We start from the raw sequence: 22,116 nt of genomic DNA on the forward strand, positions 1-22,116 counted from the left end.
TTGAGGGTCTGTGGGATCCCTAGTCAATAGCTTCAAAAGAGGGAGTTCATTCTTGGTAGTGGCTTTTACTTTGCTAGACTATGGTGTCTAGTAGGAGCAATGTCCTCCCTGTTATAAGGTTACACCTTTTAATCTCTTTTTGTAATATGTATGTATGTTCTTAAGAAGCTTCTGTAGTGGTAAGTTTCCATCTGGCTTTTGCTAAAGATCTTTAATGTCCGTTATCCCTCTCTATACTCCCTTCTCTGCCCTGCCCTCCCATCCTCCACCCCATTTAACCCTTCCTAGTCTATTATTCCCCACCACCACCACCTTTATACCCCTGCATTCTCTCCCCTCCCAAAATGCCTTCTCCCATGGCTATTTGTTAATTTCCTGACCTCTGAATTTTCCAGTTGAAACATGTATATCTAAGAATTCAAAGCTAGAGAGAAAACATTGCAAAAGAATATGATATATTGGGCAAACTTGTCAAGATAAAAATTGATATAGGGGGTTGAAGAGATGGCTCAGCAATCAAGAGCTCTTGCAGAAGTTTGGAGTTCAGTTTCCAGAATCCACTTTGAGCAGCTCACAACTGCCTGTAATTCCAGCTCTATGAGATCTGACCCCTCCTTACAAATAACAAACCAAATGACAAACTGAAGTTCAACCTGGGGTCCAATGAGTTTAATGAGCTTACTTATATAGCATAGTGAGAGGTTGTTTGCAGGAGCATGGGTAACCCCAAAACACTGGAAAATCTTTACCGAACATGACTGATGGCTTCCCCATGGACACATATGTAGATGGAATTCCCCCTGCCCCGCCCCTGTTAACCTTCCCCAACATATAAACTCTAGCACCTCCCTAGACCCCAATGGCATATCAATTAGGACAGAATTGTATACAGATGACTGGGAGGTATAGGAGGAAGCAGCCAGAACCTCAGGTGAGGGTTCAATGGCCCGACCTTCTCCCTCTTTCTCTAAGGGAAGTTCAATAGGCCTCTAGTGATGATCTCTTGTTAGCAAGCACAGCCAATCTGATGAAGACAACTGTTTTGCTTGGATGACCATGTTCTACAACACATGGCAAAACTGGAAATTCTGCAATCGGTAAGGGATATTTTAATGCATATTTTACTTTTTGACATTTTTATTGAATTTCTGTGTGTTTCATAAAAAACATCTTAATCGTCTTTACAACCCCTCCCCTATCTGCACCCCCTCATAGCCACCCCCACCAGATTTCATGCATCCTGTCATTTATGTTAACTGTCCCCAGGTGTCCCTCAGTGCAAGTTCATCCACCAGGGTCTAGTCAGCCTATCTAGAGTCCCTTAAAGAAGATCAGCATTCTTTCACTGAGCAGTAATCAGCTGCTAACAGTTCTTCAGCTAATATTGGGACCTGCTGCCCATTTCCCCAGTTCTATGCTGGGTTTTTGCCTGCCTGAGTTTGCATGGGTATTGTGCATGCTAACATCATTGCTGTAGATTCATATGAGCAAGGTCTCAGGAGCCTGTAAGACTATTTCCATATGGTTATGCATCTCCTCCCCTGGCTTTTACAACCTTTCTACCCCTTCTAAAATGGTCCCTAAGCCCTGGGTGGGTGGAGTTTAACGTAGGAGTCCTGTCTAAGGACCCACATTCTGTAGACTCTTATTCTCTATGCTTTGGCCATTTGTAGTCTTTTGTGTTCATTGCCCAATGTTGCATGAGGGAATTTCATTGATGAGAGTTGAGAGATGCATTAGTGTTCTCTCTACCCCTTGTTCCACCATGTTCTGTGAGTCTTAGGTGCAGAGATTCCACTGTAGATGTGTCGCTTAGGATTGGACATTTCATAGACACCTATTCTGTGCATGTGACCAGTTGCAGAACTCTGTAATAGTCTCCGTCTGTTGCAAAAGAAGCTTCTTTAATGAAAGGTGTTTGGAATACTTGTCTATAAATATAAGGATTTATATTTGGCCTATAGTAAAAAATTACATTTGCTTAGGGATGTGACAGATTTAGGGTTTTCTCTAAGATCTATGACCTCTCTGGCCATCTGTACTTGGCTATGTTGACAATATCACACATTAATTCCCTCCCATTGAGGGAGCTTTAAGTCCAATTAGGGAGCTGTTAATTACCCCCAAGATAAAAGTGACACTACTGCACCAATGTAGTTTGCTGTGCCTGTCATTGTTGTGGATATTAGGCCTTAAAACTGGGGTTGGACTATTGATTGATGTTGTCCCTTAGCAGCTTGCATAGTGTCCTACAAAACTATGAGAGCTAGCCTTCTGGGAGGTGGCTTCCAGTCAGTTCCAGCTCCATTGTGCCAAACCATGTGTCCGAAGTATGTCCTGTCTTCAGCAATAGGGTCTTTCCTTCAAGTTCTGGGAGGAAATCAAGAGCTGTGGCAATAGCCTGTGTAATTTTGGGAGTTTCTTAGACTGCCCTGGCCAACAACTTGAAGGGAGGTTCTCCTGTCTGTCACTGTTTCTTATTATATAGTCTTCAACTGTACACATGAACATGTGTAGAGATATTATATGTGTAATTTTTCAGTAGACTTTTTTGTTTATGTATTTATTTGTATGTGTGTATTGTCTGCATATGTGTTAGTGAACCCGTGTCATGCAGTGCCCACAGAGGAGAGAAGAGGGCATCAGATCCCCTGAAACTGGAGTTATAGACGGTTGTTAGCCGCCATGTAGATGCTGGGATTCAAACCCAGTTCTTTGCAAGAACAGCCAGTACTCTTAACCATTGAGCCACCTCTCCAGCCCCCTCAGTAGACTTTTGAACTAATGCAGTTCCCTCTGGTTTTTCACACCACCTAAGCATTATTTATCTATCCTCTCTCTCTTCCTGTCTAACTCTCCATCTTTCCTCCCCAGTTAAAGTACCCTCATTTTCCCCATTTCACACTTGATAATACCTATCTCCTATGGTTCCCCCCTTCTCTTGGGCTTCTTCTTCCTCTTTATCCCCATGGTTCCTTGTATAGCCTTCCTTCTTCCCCTCCCTTAATGCATATTTTTCAATAATTGGTAAATAAGGGAGACAGAAATAGGAATACCAATGGCTATCACTTCACTGATAAATTTTTAAGCATTAGTTCATTCATCTTTAACAGTTTTGATAATAAAATCTTTAAAATGTCATTTATGTTAATAATAGAATTAGAATACACTTAGGAAAAAGAAATATTAGTTAAAATCATGAGGGACTGGTTAGATGGCTTAGTAGGTAAAAGCAAGCCTGATGAACCTCAGTTCAGTCCCTGAGACCCACATGATGGTAGAAAGATAGAACTGACTTGGGGCTGGATAGATGGCTCAGTGGTTAAGAACCATTATTATTCTTCCAGAGGACCCAGGTTCAATTCCAGGCACCTACATCATGGCTAACAACCATCTGAACTCCAGTTCCAGGGGATCCAACACTCTTTTCTGGCCTCTGTAGGCATTGCAATGCATGTGGTGCACTTATATAAATGCAGGCAAAACACTCATACACCTAAAATAAAAATAATAAATAAATATTTTTAAAAAGAAAGATAGGACTCCTACAAATTGTCCTTTGACCCCATGCATGCCATGGCACATGTGCGCACGCACACACACACACACACACGCACAAAATAAATAAATGAATAATAAAATCAAAAGATTTTTAGAGCATGAGATACTTTGGAGGACATTTAAAATGTTATATTAAAAGAGAAATCTGTATTAAAGAAGTTTTAAATGGAAATAGGCTATCATGCTCATAGATGAGCTTCAGTGTTATCAGTGACAAAGGTTATTTCTTCTCTAATCAATCTATAAATTCATTGAAATTCCAGTCAAGATCGAGATAAGGTTTTTCTGTGTAACTTGAAAAGGTAATTACATTCATTTGAAAATTAAAGAGAACTCAGAACAGTGCTAAAGAATGACAAAGTAGAGGGACATTTCCTACCAGGTATTCATTTAAGAGTTCTCTGAACTGGCACAGGCTGAGGCAGTAAGACTAGGAGAGCAACACATGTATTTGAAGGATGATCTGTGCACTTACATCACAAGTTAGAACCCAAGATCTCCACACCCAGATCAGTACTGATACAAAACAGCCAGGTATGGTGGCATATACCTATAATCCCAACACTTGGGAGGCAGAAACAGGTGAATCTCTTTGAGATCAAGTCCAGTCTGGTCTACATAGCTAGTTCCAAGACCACTAGGGCTACAGGAAGACAAAACAAAACAAAAATAACAACAACAAAAGAAAAACCTTCCCAAGGTGTAAACAAAGCAACAGTAAAGGTTATTAAAACTCTTGAAATAATTAATAATTAGAAACAACCTTAAATGTCCATAAAATGGTAAATAATAGATTGGGATGTATATGGATGATATATTATTTGTAGTTAAAATTAACTGCACCTAATTTTATCAACATGAGTAACCTTCAAAAACATAATGTTGAATAAAAAAAGAAAATTGAGGTGACCGTGTAAAATTTGAAAGCATACTAAGTGACAAGTACATGCACAGTAAAATATAGAAACACACATGAATAATTATTACCTCAGTAGTAGATAAAGGAGAATGGGACGGGGCACTGATACAAAAAGAGATTCAACTTTATGTGTAATCTTTTATTTTAAAAGATCTGAAGAAAGACTGTCAAAATGTTAGGACTAATAGCATAATTCTTTGGTAGACTTCAAAAATCCGCTTAAAAGAAAGACTGAATCTCCCTGATAAGTCTTACATAACGATCATTTTCAGTCATCCAAATGCTTCAGCAGTCTGCTGCCACTCTCTGTGTCCAGTTCTGAATATTTGTGTTTCTCATCTAGGAGCCACCATCACCTTCCCACAACTTCTTCAAAATGGGGATGAAGCTAGAAGCTGTGGACAGAAAGAACCCTCATTTCATTTGCCCAGCCACTATTGGAGAAGTTCGAGGCTCAGAGGTGCTTGTCACTTTTGATGGATGGCGAGGGGCCTTTGACTACTGGTGCCGCTTTGACTCCCGGGACATCTTTCCTGTGGGCTGGTGTTCTTTGACTGGAGACAACCTGCAGCCACCTGGCACCAAAGGTAAAATCCCACTGGGAAAGCAAGAGCCAGATGGCGAGAGAAAGCCTGTAGGTCTGACGTGGCAGGCCTATCTTCACTAGCACACTTCACTCACAGGCAGGGGAAAAGGAAAGACTGGAACCTTAGGTACAAACCAAGGGCTTCCAGGGAATAATCACTAACAGTTCAGAAATAAGATTAAATGAAGCCAAATGTGGAATTTGGAATGAAGTGAAAAATTATTTCTTTCTTCTAAATATCTCAACTTATTCTCAGGCAGCACCTGCTTTTGCCCTTAACCAATTTCAGACTTTGAATAGTGTCTTTCTCAAGACAACTGTGACCTTGGGCCTTAGGGGCTGTGTAATGATCTGGGGTAACACTGCTGCATGAATATTGAAGATAGCAGAATGGAAAGGGCATGGGCTTTGAAATAAGAACTCATGGGTGTGTGCTACAGCTCTGCCCTTCACCAGAAGTCTCTTCACCTCGCTGCACCCCTGATTCACACATCTGTTAAAAAACATCTACTTTATTCAGTTGCTGAGAGGAATAGATGAGAACACATGGGCAAAATGCATGTATTTGGCCAAATAAGTATCAAGACAATTTTTGTTGTATTACTGCTGCTATTACTATAGCTATGAGCTGTATTATCATTACCATTTAATATATGTTATACTAGACTATTATTACACTACATCATCATTATTATAATACTATTAACTATCAAATTACTACCAATGGGAGAGTAAATAGACAATACTATAGTAGTGCCACAAACTGAATAAACCATAAATTATACCAATTTTTACCTTTTTAAAAAATATTTTATTTTTTTAATTATTTAATATTTTTTATTTTTTATGTGTATGAGTATGTTGTTTGCATGTAAGCGCACCTGTGTCATGCAATGCCTGCAGAGGTCAGAAGAGGGCGTCAGATTCCCTGGAACTGGAGATAAAGATGGTGGTTAGCATACAGGTGACATGTACAGATACAATAATATATAGAAATATACATGAATAATTATTACCTCAGTAGTAGGTAAAGGAGAGTGTGATGGGGGAACGGTATAAAAAGAGATTCAACTTTATATGTAATCTTTTATTTTTAAAAATCTGAAGAAAAGCTGTCAGAATATTAAGATTAATAGCCTTTGGTAGACCTTGAAATCCACAAAGGAAATGAGGGTTCTTTCTGTCCACAGCTTCTAGCTTCATTCCCATTTTGATGATGATAATGGAGATCATCCAAGATAGATTTTTGAGATAATTGCTTTTAGCAACAAAAATAATAACCCCATTCTTTTAAGTCTAAAGCATACGGTGAATCTGAAAGAATGGAAAATTGCCCTATTGTCTCGGAATCTCTTTTCTAAACGTCTATGGAATTCACTCATTAAGTTGGCCAAATATTTATTGAGCACCTAACTGTAAGCCAAGCTGAGGCCTCAGCAGTGACGTAGATGGACAGTCTTGTTGCCCTTGTGATACTTCTGTTCTAGTCATATAAGGCAGAACTAAACATAATAGATCAAGGAATGAGGTCATTTCAGTGACTAGGGATACAGCTCAGTGCAAAGCACATGTCATAGCACAAGTAAGGCCCTGGCTTTAGTCTCTTAACAGTACAAAAAGGTCATATTTGAACATAAACGTATATCCATGATTCCATAAAGTTTCTTTACGGAGAGGGAACTTCTTTATTCAGAATTTCTTTTTTTAATTTCTTAAAATAGTTATTTTCTTTAAAAATAGTTCTTAATTTTTTGCCAGGCATGGTAGCGCACACCTTTAATCCCAGCACTGGGGAGGCAGAAGCAGGCAGATCTCTGTGAGTTCAAGGCCAGCCTGCTCTACATAGTGAGTTCCAGGACAGCTGGGGCTCCAGGGAGACCCTGTCTCAAAATAGTTATTATTTTTATTTTCTGTGCATGACTGTATTGCCTGCATGTGTGTAAGTGCACCCATGTTGTGCAATGCCCATGGAGGTCAGAAGAGGGTGTTGGATTCCCCTGGAACTGGAGTTACAGAAGGTTGTTAGTCACTATGTGGGTGCTGGGAATCGAACCTGGATCCTCTGCAAAAGCAGCCAGTGCTCTTAACCACTGAGATGTCTCTCCAGCCCTGTCAGAGTTTCTTTTCAAGAGAATTTGTCTGAAAAGTTGCTGTCTAAATTGAGACCTAAGAAAAAAGAATGCAAGCATGCAGACAGTACAGCTGACATGAGTGAGCTCCTAGATTCAAGAGCAAAATGAAGACTGCTTTACTAGGGTAGACAGACTGAGGGGGAGATGATCCAAGCTGCTGCTGTAGAAGCAAGGGAGGACCAAATTGTTCAGGGCTTTGTTAAGCCAGAGTGATAATTTTGGACACTATTTTAAATTTATTAAGGAACTATACAAAGATGATCTTTTGACATTGCAGTATGACATTGTCATCTACAAATATGTTGGGTCTCATTCGTAGCTTTCCTGTGATATATGCAGCCCAGCTGCAGAGTGGATGTGCATACAAGGAGTGAGGAAACTGGTTTACTTTTTGAAAGTCCCTTGGACTTATTTCTACAGTATAAAAAGCACACTCATAACTCAGCAATGGAAAAGATACCCCAATTTAAAAATAGGCAATGTGTCCATCAACAGATGAATAGATAAAGAAAATGTGGGGTAGATAACACAATGGAATTTTGCCCAACTCTAAAGAAAAAGGAAATCATGACAATTGCAGAAAAATGGTTGGAACTGGAGATCATTATGTTGAGAAGGCGACCGGTCTCAGACAGACAAATAGCACATGTTTTCTCTCAGATGCAACTCCAGATTTAGATGTGTGTATAAAGAGAAGTGAGATCATGACATTTGAAGAAAAATGGATACAGCTGTGAATAATTATGTTATGCAAAATAAGCCAGACTGACATATTTTCTCTCATATGTGGACTCTAGATTTAAATATTTAAGAGTGTGTGCGTGCATGCATGCATGTATGTGTACTATGGGAAGGGAAGAAGAATTCCTGGAAGGGAGAAAAAAAGAGGCAGTAATGGAATACATGTGACATGAAAGCGAGATGGAATTACTATATGGGAGAAGTAAGGGAACTAGCAAGAGGGGAGCAGTGGGGGTGGGAAGAGTGCAAGGGGGTGAATATGAACAAGTATAATGACATATAGAATGCCTTACTGAAATGCATTACACTGTATGCTAATATAAATAAATAAATGGACAAATGATTTGGATAGATATTTCTCCAAGGAATATGTACAAATCACCAATAAGGCTTTGAAAAGATGCTCAGCCTCATTCATAATTAAGGAAATGCTAATCAAAATTACAGTGAGATACCACTTTACACTCACTTATACAGCTAGACTCAAAAGCTCAATAATGACAAGTACTGTGGAAGGTGTGGAACAGCTAGAATCCTCATTGCTGGTGAGGTTGTACAATGCTGTGGCCACGTTAGAAAATAGTTTGGAAGTTATAATAGTTGAACATAGTTACTATGTGACCCAGAATTTCCACTCATCAGTATATACCCAAGAAAACAGAAAGCATATCCACATAAAACATTAGCGTTCTTAGCAGCATTATTCATTACAGTTCCAAAGCTGAAGCAACCTAAATGCTCATCAGTCGTGAATGGATAAATAAAATGTATAACCATCTAATAAAATATTACCTGTAACAAAAAAGGAATAAGTTGCTGAGGGTGCACGGTCATGGGTATACTGTAAAAGCATGGTAAGTGGAACGAGGACAACTTGGATATGGTTAGTGATCTTGCAGCAAGATGAAAGGCAGACAGGCTTGTTATCTCTGGAAAGTACTGCAAGAAACAGGTGCCCTAGGTCAGCATGAGAAATCTATTGTCATTCTTCTACTTGCCTGCAAAGCTCTGAGAAGCTGCAAGAAGAGGAGTGTCTTGGAACTGGTAGTGAAATAATTTTTTATTAACTTGAGGCTAACCCAGGGTAAGTTCTGGTGCTTCAAGCTTTGTTCAGAAGTAGATTAATTTCATACCTTCTTGCCTAGAGAATTCTGTTCTTTTATTGGGAAATCTTCTAGACCAGTCATGCAGTCCATAGGAAGCTATGGACAGCAGCTGCTGGCCACACATTCCTTTCTGACTGAATCCATGCTGATAAGAAATGACTCACTGTGTGGCTGACAGTTCCAGGACAGTGGGCTGGCTACTGTCTGTCCTCTTCTGTGTTTCTTGGGAAACCTTAGACTTTTAATGACAGATGACCAGAAAAGCCAGACTCAGAGGGCAGAGACCTCCTTCCACAGCATTTCTGGACAGACTTTTTGGTCATCATTCCAGTATTTATCATTCATTTTTCCCTCCAATAACTCTTTCCTCCTTCTCCCTTGCCTCAGTAGGTCCCAAAGTGGAGCTTTCTGTAACAAAAAGTTCAGCCAGCTCCCTGCCCTGGCTAGGAAGCAAGTGATACAACTTGGAAGGAATGTGATTACACAATTCGTTTCACAAAATGAGATGTTTCTATGCATAAGCCCGTTTCCTTTCTGATTATAATGGCTCCTTCATCTTCCTACCTTCTGATCATTAGAATGGAAATGTTTAAAATTCAAAGTAAAATTGAACTGTCTCTTGCTTGTGGTAAGGAAAAATAATATTCATTAATACATGAATATTATCTTTCATGCATATTGTTTCATTTTATTTTTCTGATAGCTCTGAACTAAATGTTATTTTCAAATACATTTTATTTATGAGGAAACTAAAGCTCAGAGTAAGTGACTTGTCTCTGTTGATATGAGCCTATAGGGAGAGACAACTATCAGGCCAGGACACTGAACCATGGTGTCCTCACATCATCCTCACACATTACTCCATATTCTCCATTCTGCTCCATTGGCCTGTACTCTTCAAAGCTTCATTTGTGATCCTAGATTGGGCTTCCAGGTCCTGGAAGGAACTAGAAGAACCAGTATATTATACTTAACAGAGCTCTAAAGTACGTTCTAGCCCTGGTGAGGCCTCATGCTTGTTTTGTCTGAGCAGGTCTCATTCTACATGAGAGAGGCTTAACTAGGTCTTTGCAGAGTCTTCCACTTCTGGAGTACCACATGAGTAGTTAATCATCTTGGCAACAGGAGCACATGACTTGTGACTTTGTCCCTTAATTGGTAAAGTAGGCATGGATGAATCCAGTTGATCGGGAGAAAGCACCAGGACACAGATAAAACTCCAGCAGAATAGAGTTTATTAGCAAAGGAACACATGGGACGGATTCCCTTCCAGGCAGGGAAAATGTCTGCCTCAGGTCGTGAGCTGGGGTCTTTTATAGGGGGAGGCTTCTGAGGGGTACAGAAGGTGGGAAGATATATTTTTTTGAAAGTTAGGTGGGGGTCGGGAGAAGCAGAAGAGTAAGACTGTTAAAACCTGCTCCCTTCAGTCTGTCAGCAGGATCTGGGTCAGGAAGTGTTTGTTTTTGTCTTCTTAAGATAAGGGAAAAACTGCTGTGCTGAAGTGGCTCCTGAGGTCTCTGGTTAAAAGGTCCAATCTGTTCATCTTGTCTTCGGCGAGCCAAGGAAAAGCAAGCTGCCTTTTAGAAGAGTCTGCTTCTCTTGCTTTAAAGACCAGGGTGCTTATCAACTCAGTTCCCTTTTCTCAGGGGCTTGCAAGGTCCATGAGGCCCTGTTAGTGATGGGGAGGGCTGCTGTGGTTTGGAACCCTAATATCCCTTACGTGATTCAAGATCAATTAGCTCACCCACTACCCAGCTCTGTCTATGGGAAGAGAGTTACCTGCTGCTCACAACCTCTCCTTTCTCCTTTGCTAAGTAGGCATGTGCCTGTTTAGTTCTCCTAAGCTCATGACAGCAGCTACCAATTATCTCATACGAACTAATCCAAGTTTTGGTTATAAGAAGCAAAAGCTTTCATTAATTTTTGAGCTTATCATTTTTCAGTGACTTTTTAATCCCAGCACTTGGGAGGCAGAGGCAGGAGGATCTTTGTGAGTTTGAGGCCAGCCTGGTCTACATAGTGAGTTCCAGGACAGCTGGGGCTACAAGGAGGTGCTGTCTCAAAAAAGACCAAAGAAAAAAAAAAAAGGCAAGCATGATGGATATATGCAGTTATTTTAAAATGATATGTAAAAGAAAGAATTTAATCCACATGGCATACTGTGATGCTAATCAGGCCTTCAACCATCATAACTCACTTCTTCTTGCTTTGATTAGATGCTGGGCAAACCACTTTTAATAGAGCTTAGCTTCCTAACTACTTTTATAATAAGACAAAAACCTGAAACCTACCCTATGCCATATTTGTATTTTTATTAAAAATCAATATATTACTGTTCTGAATTATACTGCATGTTATTCTGTTAACTGGGTCTTTTTGCTATTTCCATGCTAATTCAAGCCCAGAACCCAGTAGAGATACTGCCTATGAATGTACCTGCCCACATAAATGGTTAGCCAGATTTCTTTTATCCTCTCAGTATACCTTTTCTACCTGTGACAGGTTCTTTGTACAAAGAGAAAACTTCAAGATGTGACTCAGTGCTGTAATACTCTTGCCTAGAGAGTGCGTAGTTGTTTACAAACCAATCCATTCAGAATATATCTTACTTTTTTCTCTATAAAATATTTTCTGTATTTTTCAGGATATTCTCTTTTTGTTGTTAAACAGATAAGAAAGAATGCTACAATCATTTTTAGATTCTTGGTCACAAAAGTTGTTGGTTAAATTGTAATCCTAGACTATAAACAATAAAGTAGGATAGAGACAAGAACAGCACAGCTAAAGCCAGAACTGACATATATCACTTTTGCATTTATAAACATTTGTACACTTCTATACCTGGGCCACTCCCTGCCCTTCCACTCAGCCTCTATTTCTAATAAGCCACAAGACATGGTCTTTGCAGGAAACTTCTGATAGGCATAGTGTTCCTTTGGGTCTCTTGTTCAGTAGTCATACCAGAAAAAGACATGGGTATGTTGGTTAATAAATAAAGCAAATTCTCTGGTACTTTGGATGAGAACAGCCGCTTGGCTACTTTTTCTCTTTTTTCCTTTCAAGTATATTGCCTTCACTTTCCCTGAATTAATATTCCACTTCCTCTTTCTATTCACAAAAACACTTAGAATTGGTCCTTATTCCACCTTTGGCCTTTTGATCTCATCACACCTGGTAACCTTAGACTTTATTCATCTCCCCAGCAGGTATAGAACATCTGTTAGTAGTGTGAGGTTTAATGGAAGCTGAGAATGTCTATTCTAAAGGTTGACTGAGTGTTTGAAATGAAAAGGTAGATTTGTAAATGCAAATCACCATAATAAATGCCTTCCCTATGTTAGCTATATCTGAATTAAGATGCCCAGACATCTGCCAGGCGTGGTGGTGCACGCCTTTAATCCCAGAACTTGAGAGGCAGAGGCTGGTAGATCTCTGTGAGTTCGAGGCCAGCCTGGTCTACATAGTGAGTTCCAGGCCAGCTGCGTCTATAGGGAGACCCTGTCTCAAAAAGACAGAAAAAAAGAAAAAAAAGAAACTGAAGTCTACAATTCCAGTCCAGGAAGCTGATGAACCAACTGGGTTTCCCCATCTATCTTTTTTTTTTTTCCAGTTAGTCCTATGTCATGTAGATACACCCCCACACACACACACACACAAGCTGGATTGTGTTATATTTTATGAATCTGTTTCCAGTTCCATATGCTCTGTTGTTGCTGCAGAGAAGGTAAAACCAATGATAATGTCTTTAGGGCAGCTATGACTGCTAACTAAAAATTATTTAGAGAAATCTAGAGAGTAGCAGAGTCCTAAAATTCTTCGTCATTGTATCCAGGCATACTTGATTCCTTATCTTCCTTCATTTGGGGACACCCCTCCCAATTTGTTTATTGGCTTTAAAGTAGCATAATGGGAAAAACAGACATTGGACACTGAAAGATAAGACTCAAATCTTTAGCAATCTTCTAGCCCTTCCAAGTTCTCTTCACCTTTGAAATATTCATGTGTTGGTTATTTCAGGAAAAAGCATGTGTGTGTGTTATCTTCAAACTACACAAACTACTTTTTTTTCTTCAAATGTCATCTTGAAGGAATAACCAACTTTGGTATTTGGCAGACATTTTTCTCCAGAATTAAATGATCTAATCACTTCAAAGAAGAGAATGTGTATGTTAAATTTAAACTTAGAGATAAATAACAGAATTTTGAAAACTTGTATCACCAACATGAGTAGCAACCCCCCAATACACAAAGACTTCAGAGTCACTCCCATCTTGTAGTTACTTAGGTTAAGAGTCAGATATCCTAACATTGAATGTGACATGTCAGAAAACTAAAAAATGGTGAATGTCCTAGAATTCCAGGGCTAGAAGAAACTTCAGAGGTTATGACATTCAACCTCTCACTAAATATAGACTCCTATTCAAAGCATTCCTCACTAGCAAAATGACTCAGCTAGTAGAGGTACTTGCCACCAAGTCTGAAAACCTGAGTTCTATCCCCCCGTGTCCCCAGGGCCCATGTGGTAGAAGGAGAGAGCAAATTCCTATAGGTTATCCTCTGTCCTTTAACGTGTACACCATGATTCATTCTCTCTCTCTCTCTCTCTCTCTCTCTCTCTCTCTCTCTCATTTTTTAAATGAATGAGGTCTGGAGAGATGGCTCAGCAGTTAAGAGCACTCACTACTCTCTCAGAAGACTCAAGTAACCCATATCTCACAGCTACCTTTAACTCCAGTTCCAGGAGAATTCAATGCCTCTGGCCTCCAAGGGAATCTTCACTCATGTACACATACCCATGCACAGACAAACATGCACATAATTAAAAATAAATGAATAGGAACTGGAGAGATGACTCAGTGATTAAGGGCACTGGGTTCAATTCCCAGAACCCACATGGTGGCTAACAACTGACCTTAATTCCAATTCCAGAGGATTCAACATCTCTCTTCTGGCCTCCAGAGGGTATTGCATGACATTGGTGCACTTACATGCATGCAGGCAAAACAGTCAGACACATAAAATAAAAATAAATAAATCAAAAACTAAATGAACTCTCAACTTCACTAATAGTCATTTGCAAAAATTATTTTATAATTTCTCCAACAGAGATCACAACCCTAGAAAGAAGTACTTCCCATATATGATAGATAGAATTTCGTGAAAAAATATTCTCCTTTATTATAGCTAAAATCTGCTTCTGTACAGTTTTCCTCTGGTTCTCATTTATTCTTTGTTTCACCTGAAGCCTTTTCACATCACTCTTCATAATCTTGTTCCTCCACGTCTTTTTTTTTTTTCCTGCAGCCATCAAAATTGAACAAAACTTTGGGAAATGATAGTCATGTTAATTTCCCAGAGGATTTTCTGATAGCTTTTTTATACATAAGTAGGTAGAGATTATTTACAAGATTTGGATAGCATTTGTACAATTTTACAATACTCAAATTGTGATAAACTGAATGCTTTCCTTAGCAAAAATTTCATCAGATAATTCTGTAATAACCTCTTTTCACTCCGATCAGTAGAGAGATGAAGCATTTGCTCCACAGAAACATGGAAGCCCACCTTAGCACTGAGTTCACCTATACATATATGGTCAGTAATCAGAGTATATCTCACAGAAAAGAATGCAAGCTGCCAGGCTAGACTATAACAAGATATTTAACCTTTCATGTTGTTTGTGCTAGGTTAAACTAACCTTTTCTATTATTGTTTAAAAGAATGTTTAACGAATACCGTCTCTCTCTTTTTTTTTTTTCCAGCACTGAGGCCCAAACCCAGGGCCTTGGTCTTACTAGGCAAGTGTTCTACCACTGAGCTAAATCCCCAACCCTGAGCACTATCTTTTTTTTAATATTATTTTTTATTTTTTTAGAAGAAGCATATCATTACAGCTTTAACATGCCCAATAACTGTTTCCGGAGCAAAGACACAGCTCCTTCAAAAGTGGCTATAAAATTTCTAGGTTTGGTGTTGAACCAATGCAGTTATACAATATTGAACTCAGTATCAGCCCCATAAGACATAAAATTGAATGAGTTTTTACCCTTTAAAGAAGATCTCCATTTCATTTTAAAATATGCTGTTTCCTACATCTTTAATGCAACTAGTGGCATGCATCTCTAATCCATATATATCTGATTATTACTAGTCATAATCGGTTGCACTCAGATCCTTGTGCCTGTGTATGTCTATAAAGTCATCGGGTAGATTTCAATGGTAATATTTATCACCTCTACTAATTAACATGACGTAAATTTTTATGCTTCCTCCTCAAATATAATACATTTTTTTATTTGTTGATTTGTGTGTGTGTGTGTGTGTGTGTATCACACAGCACATCCCAAACCATCTTACTCAACTAGATACCCACTTCCTAGATGGCACCCTCCCATAGCCTTCCTCCCCCCACTAGAGCCCTTATACTCTGTTATCCCTGCTACTGTCCACTGTGTGGTCAGCACCCCCAGCCGTTCCTGAGCACTATCTTAATAAGAAAGGAATTTAACAATTATCAAGGTCATACAAGGTCCCAAAACAAACATACATTGTCTCAGTGTATATCACAAACTCCTGTGGGATTTATAGTAATTCCATTGTTTAATATATGAGGAGATGGGCTCAGAAAGATTAGAGGGTAGACTAAAAACTCACACAGTATTTATCTACCTCCTCAGACTTTATCTTAGTTAAACCTCATAACCTGTGTCTTAGTTTGTTCTTCATTGCTGTGACAAAATACTCTGACCAATACCAACTTGGGGAGGAAAGGGTTTATTCAGCTTACATCTTCCAGGTCACAGTTCATCAGGGAGCCAGCCCATGGTACGAACTCAGGGCAGGAATCTGGAGGCAGGAGCTGGAGCACAGGCCATGGAGGAACGCTGCTTACTGGCTTGCTCCCCTGGCCCCTGCTCAGCCTGCTTTCTTAGGCAACACAGGCCCACCTGCCCAGGGGTGGCACCATCCACAGTGGGCTTGGCCCTCCCACATCACTCATCAAGAAGATGTCCCTCAGACATGGCCACAGGCCAGTCCAATAGAGGCAATTCCCCAACTGAAGCTCCCTCAACCCAGGTGTGTCAAATTGACACTAAAGCTATCCAGCACAACCTGTAACTCAAAGAGGAAAAGTCATTTGCAAGGATTTGAGCCTAAGTCCAAGGGTTTCTGACTTCAAAATCTCTTCTTTGTACTGTGTCACATTTCATTATTCCTCATAAGAAGTTTAGAGATAACCATTAGGTAAATAAAGATAATTGTGAATATGGAGTGAGTTAATTGCTGTGGAAGTGCTTTGCAAATTTTGAGGTGTGACTCTCACACAGAGGTTTCCATCAGTGATTTTGGAAATATAGTAGTGGGACCTACAGGAAACTCTTACAGAGTGGTTCCATTCATGATTGGAAAGCACCTGAAATGTGTTTGGAGTTGAATGAGAAGGCTGTGGGTAGAAGAGAGATCTTTCTAGTTCTTGTACATTTGGACAAAGGAAGCCAGCTGTCTGGGCTGTTTACTACCAGCTGTTAAGCTATAGAAAATGAAATGGACTTTGTCTTCACAGGGGACATCATTAATAATCGAGTAGAGCTGCTTGTGTATATGATTGTCCAGCCAGCCATGCCAACTGAAATATTCCTAGGAATTTGAACATTCATAGAATGACAAAGGATCAGAAAAGCCATTGAGGGAGACTGATATTTTGAGCACACGGTTTCTCTCTCATTGCATCCCACTCTCCTGGTCCAAGCTACTACTAGTCCACCTCTGCTTTACATACCTGGAAGCATATTTGGGTTTATGTCTGTGGTGTCGCTCTGGTTTCTTGTGGCTTTTAGTGACAATGTGCATGTGTGTGTGCATGCTCAGAGTTATATTAGCCTAAGTCAAAATGATGTTTTCATCTTAACTAACTTAGGAGGAACTAGCCCCCAACCCTATCCAGAAACCAGAAAGTTTGTACTTTTCCATATTAGCAAAAAAAAATTGTAAACTTATCTTTCCCAATAGTAACTACTGACATGTATTTGGCTTTCAGTATAATTTACAGTGTTGAAAATTCCATAAATTTCAATCAAGAATACTTTTTCTCCTCCTTTGTAATGGCAGGATGTGAGGTATAGCAATGGATTTAGTTTTATTAGATGAGGTGAGATAGAGGTACAAACACTTGTTGATTGAACTTTCTTCTGCTTCCTGATTGGATTTGCTGTATTTTGGGGGATCATAGACTTCCTATAGAACTTTGAAAAACAGAGCATGGTAACAAAGACAAAGGAGGAAGAAGTGGGAAGCTGAGGTTAACTGACTAGAAACATAATCTGAACTTACCACTTCCTCTCCTCTTTGTCCTCATCACCATTTTGTATAGATTATTCAGTCTTTTATTATTTAAAAATGTCGGGACTGGAGAGATGCTCAACAGTTAAGAGCACTGGCTGCTCTTGCAGAGGATCCAGGTTCCGTTTCCAGCACCCACATGGCAGCTAATAACTGCCCATCTCTCCACTTCCAGGGGATCAAACACCCTCTTCTGACCACTGTGAGCATTTCATGCATGCGGGCAATGCACTCATACACATAAAATAAAAAATAATAAATAAAATGTTTTAAATCTTTACTATCTGACTACATACTACTTTTGTTCTAATTTTCATTTAACATATCTACTTTATTATAGTCCCTCTAATCATTTTTAATTTCTCTGTAATAAGTGATTAAACAGGTGATATGTAGTTGGTTGCTTAATTATTCCTTCAGTTTTTTTTAAATTTTTAAATATTTCTTTATTTCTTAATGTGTAGAAGTATTTTGCCTGCATTTATGTGAGTCATGTGCATGCAATGCCTGCAGAGGCCAGAAGAGGGTGTCAAATCTACTGGAACTGGAGTTACAGGTGGTTGTTACCCATTATGCAGGTGCTGGGACTGGAACTCCAGTCCTCTGCAAAAGTAGCGGATACTTTTAACCACTGAGCCACCTCGCTAGTCCCTATTCACTCAGCTTTTTGTTTTGTCTTGGGTTTGGGGGTTTGCTTGCTTATTTGTTTTTTTGAGAGTCTCCCTGTAGCCTCAACTGATAATAATGGTATGTTAAACATATTTAAGCTTTTTTTGTTGTAAAATAATAGAATCTAGGGGCTGGAGAGATGGCTCAGCAGTTAAGAGCACTGACTGCTCTTGCAGAGGACCCAGGTTCAATTCCCAGCACCTACATGGAGGCTACAAACTGTTCTTAACTCCAGTTCCAGGGAAATCTGAAGCCCTCTTCTGACCTCCATGGCCTTGCACAACACGGGTGTACTGACATACATGCAGGTAATACACTCATACACATAAAATAAAAATAATAAATTATTTAAAAATAATAATAATAATAGAGTCTTAAGTTAGGATCCCAGAATAGAAGATTGTCAATGTAGATTTTAAGAACCTTGGCTGCACACAACCAAATATTCTAATTTTAAAAAATATATCTTTAAGGTGGGCGTGACGACACCCACTTTGAATCCCAGCACTTGGAGGGCAGAGACAGGAAGATCTCTGTGAGACTGAGGCCAGCCTGGTCTACATAGTAAGCTCCAGGCCAGCTGGGGCTGCAGGGAGACCCTGTCTCAAAAAGATAAATATATATTTTTTTTTCATGTTTAACCAAGAATTTTTTGGTTAAAACCAACCAGAAAACATATCAGAATGGCATTTTTCATGCTTCTAGTTTGTTTTTCTATAGGAATCACAGATCCATAGAGCTAAGAATTCAACATTATATAGCAATTACAGATACACTGTTCCTAACTAAATTAATGCAAACCAAAAAGAAGTAGGTCATTTTTTCCCCAATTTCTGCTATTCTTACATGTGTGCTATTATTCAGAAACAGGCTTTATCTGGAGTTATAACTGTGGAGCTCAAGTATCCCCTAGGAAGAGAATGCAGGTAGTCTATTTGAAAGTCCATATATAATGCTTTGGCAACTGCATGTAATTTAGATTAACCTCTGCTATGAGAGTTTGTATTCTGCTAGGGAAATTACATAGAGCAAAATCGGAAATCAGATGTTGGATTATGGGTTACAGTTATACAACTAAGATTTAATGATCACCTACCATGGGTAAAGTAAAATTCTAGGAAGTAGAGGTACTAACACTCTGCTTAGTAGGTTATGTTCCTAAAAAAATAAACAAGGGGCTGAAGATATCAAGCTCGATAGTAGAATATTTGCCTAGCATGTGTGAAGCCCTGAGTTAGATCCCCAGCACCACAAAAGAAAAAGAAATAAACAGATGCTAATAATTTTTCTGAAAAAAACAAAGAGTAAAGCAGGGGTGAGAAATACCTATTACCAGAGGTTCAGGAGTTGACAGCAGGGAGATACTGATTTATGTAGGAATGAAAAGCTTCACCAAAAGGTAACCATTTGAACATATTGATTGATATCCAGGAAAAATTAATTTAGTAATTTTCATTAAATATGTTAATGTTTTTTGTTCATTTAAAATGGGCTTACTTGGTATATCATTTCATGTTCAATCTGTGTATGTCCTTGCCAGTGAGGTGTGTTTCATAACAACAGAGAGGAGTCAGGACTTGTTTTTTTTTTTTTTTTTTTTTTTTTTTAATTAAGTCAACTATCCTGAATCTTTTAATTTGAATCTTTTTTGGAGAGTTAAAAGACTATTTACATTTAGTATTATTGTTGAGAGGAATTCATTGATTGCTATAATTTTCTTGGTTCTAATATTGTTTGTTCTTTTCTTTCTTCAATAGTCATCTTGGACATTTTCTGTTTTACTGACTAGGTCATTTTGATTATTTCCTACTTCTCATTTGTTCATTTATTCTTCTCATGAAATTGATATCCTCAATATTGAATGTTTGCTAGATGAATAAGGGAATAAATGAGTAAATGAATGAACCCTGAATTAGTAAGAAAAAGAATTATATGGTGTGATAGAAAGAGCAAAGACTTTGAAGTAAGATGTTGTAGATGGGCACGACCTGCAGGCCTCTATCTTACCCGCAGGCCTTTCTCCAGGGTAAGTCAATGGCACCCTCCGGGCCTTGACTCCCCCAACCTCATTCACCCTCCCATCTCCCCAACCATCTCTCCTCCTAGCCTGGAACCTGTCCCATTCCTTATCTTGGCACACCAGGCATCAGGGGAACCACCACTGCTTCCTGATCCTTTGCATCCAGACCAACCCAGTTCCTTCATGGGTCCCTAGGAGCCCTCCAGGCCTGGTCCCACCCTCACCTCCCTTGACCTCCCTGGGCTGCACAACCCACCAAGTGCTTTCCTGGACACTGGGGGCTGACGTTTCCTCTTCCTGATCCTTTTCATCCAGACCAACCCAGTTCTTCAGTGCAGTCTCCAGGAGCCCTTGGGGCCTCTTCCCGCGCCCATCTCCTTTTGCATCTCGGGGTGGCACGGCCACCAGTTGCCCTAGACCACCATCTTTCCTGGGCGCTGCTCCCAGGCCAGTCCAACCCTCAAATTCCTGAGGCCAAAATCTTTCCTGGAAGGATCCAGACCTTAGGAGAAAGCCTGAGAGCATCTGATCCTCATCTGACTTGGGCCTCTTTAGGAACTCCTGAAGACAAAAGCAATCTGGCCACTCCAATATAAAATCAAAAGAAAGAACCAGAAGCTTAGATGACCCAGCTTTTCATACCCCAAAAGTAAACCACAAAGACACATAAAGTTTACAAAAAGAAGCAGACATAAACTTGAAGGCTTGAGTCTGAATCTACAAAAGAAATCCACATGTCAAAGTCAGAAAGAAAAAATAACAACATGAAAAATCAAAATAACATATCTCCACCAAGTACCATCAGTCCTCTAGAGGAGCACAATGAGAACCCTCTAGAGATAACACAGGGCATGGAATGCAAAAGAACAATTATAAACATGATAAAAGAATTCAATGAATTTAGAGAACACACAAAGCAATCAACTGAAAGAAGATAGGGATAAACTTCTGAATGAATTCAGAAAAGAGCTAGAAATACTGAAGACCACTCAGGCTGAAATGAAGAAGGAAGTGAAATACTCAGCCAATGAGAAACGACAGGAGAAAGCCTCACCAATAGGATGAATGAAATAGAAAACAGAGTATCAAGACTGGAAGATAAAGTGGATGAACTAGACCACTCAAGCAAAGATTACGAAAAATTTTTAAAAACACAAGAATGGAATATGCAAGAATTGTGTGACACCATAAAAAACCAAACTTACGAATCATAGGCATACAGGAAGGAGAAGAATCTCAAGATAATGGTATGGAACAGATCTTCAACAGGATTGTAGAAGAAAATTTCCCCAAATTAAAAAAAAAAAAACATGCCCATACAAATACAAAAAGCATATAGAACACCAAATAGACAGGACCAGAAAAGAAATTCTCCATGCCACATCATAGTAAAAACACTGAACATTCAGAACAAAGACACAATACTGAAAGCTGCAAAAGAAAAACTAGTCATGTATAAGGGAAAACCCATTAGGATTACAGCTGACTTTTCACTGCAAACTATGAAAGCCAGAAGAGCCTGGACCAAAGTAGTCCCAGTTCAAAACCAGCTCTTCTAAGACTACTTGAAGCAATACAGAGAGAAGAGAGGGAAACAACTATGTCCTAGGGACAAGGAAAGAATATAAACAAAGATATTATCTAGGAAACACAGAATTATACAGAGAACACAAACAGCAATCAAAATGATGGCAACTAATACACATCTTTCAATAATAACCTTAAATATTAACAGACTGAACTGCCCAGTCAAAAGACACAGGCTAGGTGAATGGATTAAGAAACAAAACCATCTTTTTGTATTCTGCAAAAAACTCATCTCACTTTCGAGGACAGACACTATCTTAAAGTGAAAGGATGGAAAAAAAAATATGCCAAGCAAATGGTACTAAGAAATAAGCAGGCGTTGCAATTCTAATATCTGACAAAATAGACTTTAAAACTAATCAGAAGAGATAAAGAAGGCCACTTAATTCTGATCAAAGGAACAATAAATCAAGAAGATATTACAATCATGAACATATATTCACCAAACTCTGGTG

General features: G+C 39.2%; 1 protein-coding gene across 5 annotated transcripts in view; it reads left to right on the forward strand.

Moving 5' to 3' along the window:
• Positions 1-22,116, forward strand: part of Scmh1 (Scm polycomb group protein homolog 1) — a 165,810-nt gene that overhangs the window by 79,834 nt on the left and 63,860 nt on the right. For all 5 annotated transcript variants that reach the window (XM_008835423.3, XM_029564641.1, XM_029564639.1 and 2 more), the window contains one exon: positions 4,824-5,067. In XM_008835423.3, the coding sequence (XP_008833645.1) occupies positions 4,824-5,067 (244 nt within the window). The remainder of the gene's footprint in view (positions 1-4,823; positions 5,068-22,116) is intronic.

This window comes from Nannospalax galili, unplaced genomic scaffold (genome assembly GCF_000622305.1).
Source record: "Nannospalax galili isolate Female #2095 unplaced genomic scaffold, S.galili_v1.0 scaffold577, whole genome shotgun sequence".
Lineage (NCBI taxonomy): Eukaryota > Metazoa > Chordata > Mammalia > Rodentia > Spalacidae > Nannospalax > Nannospalax galili.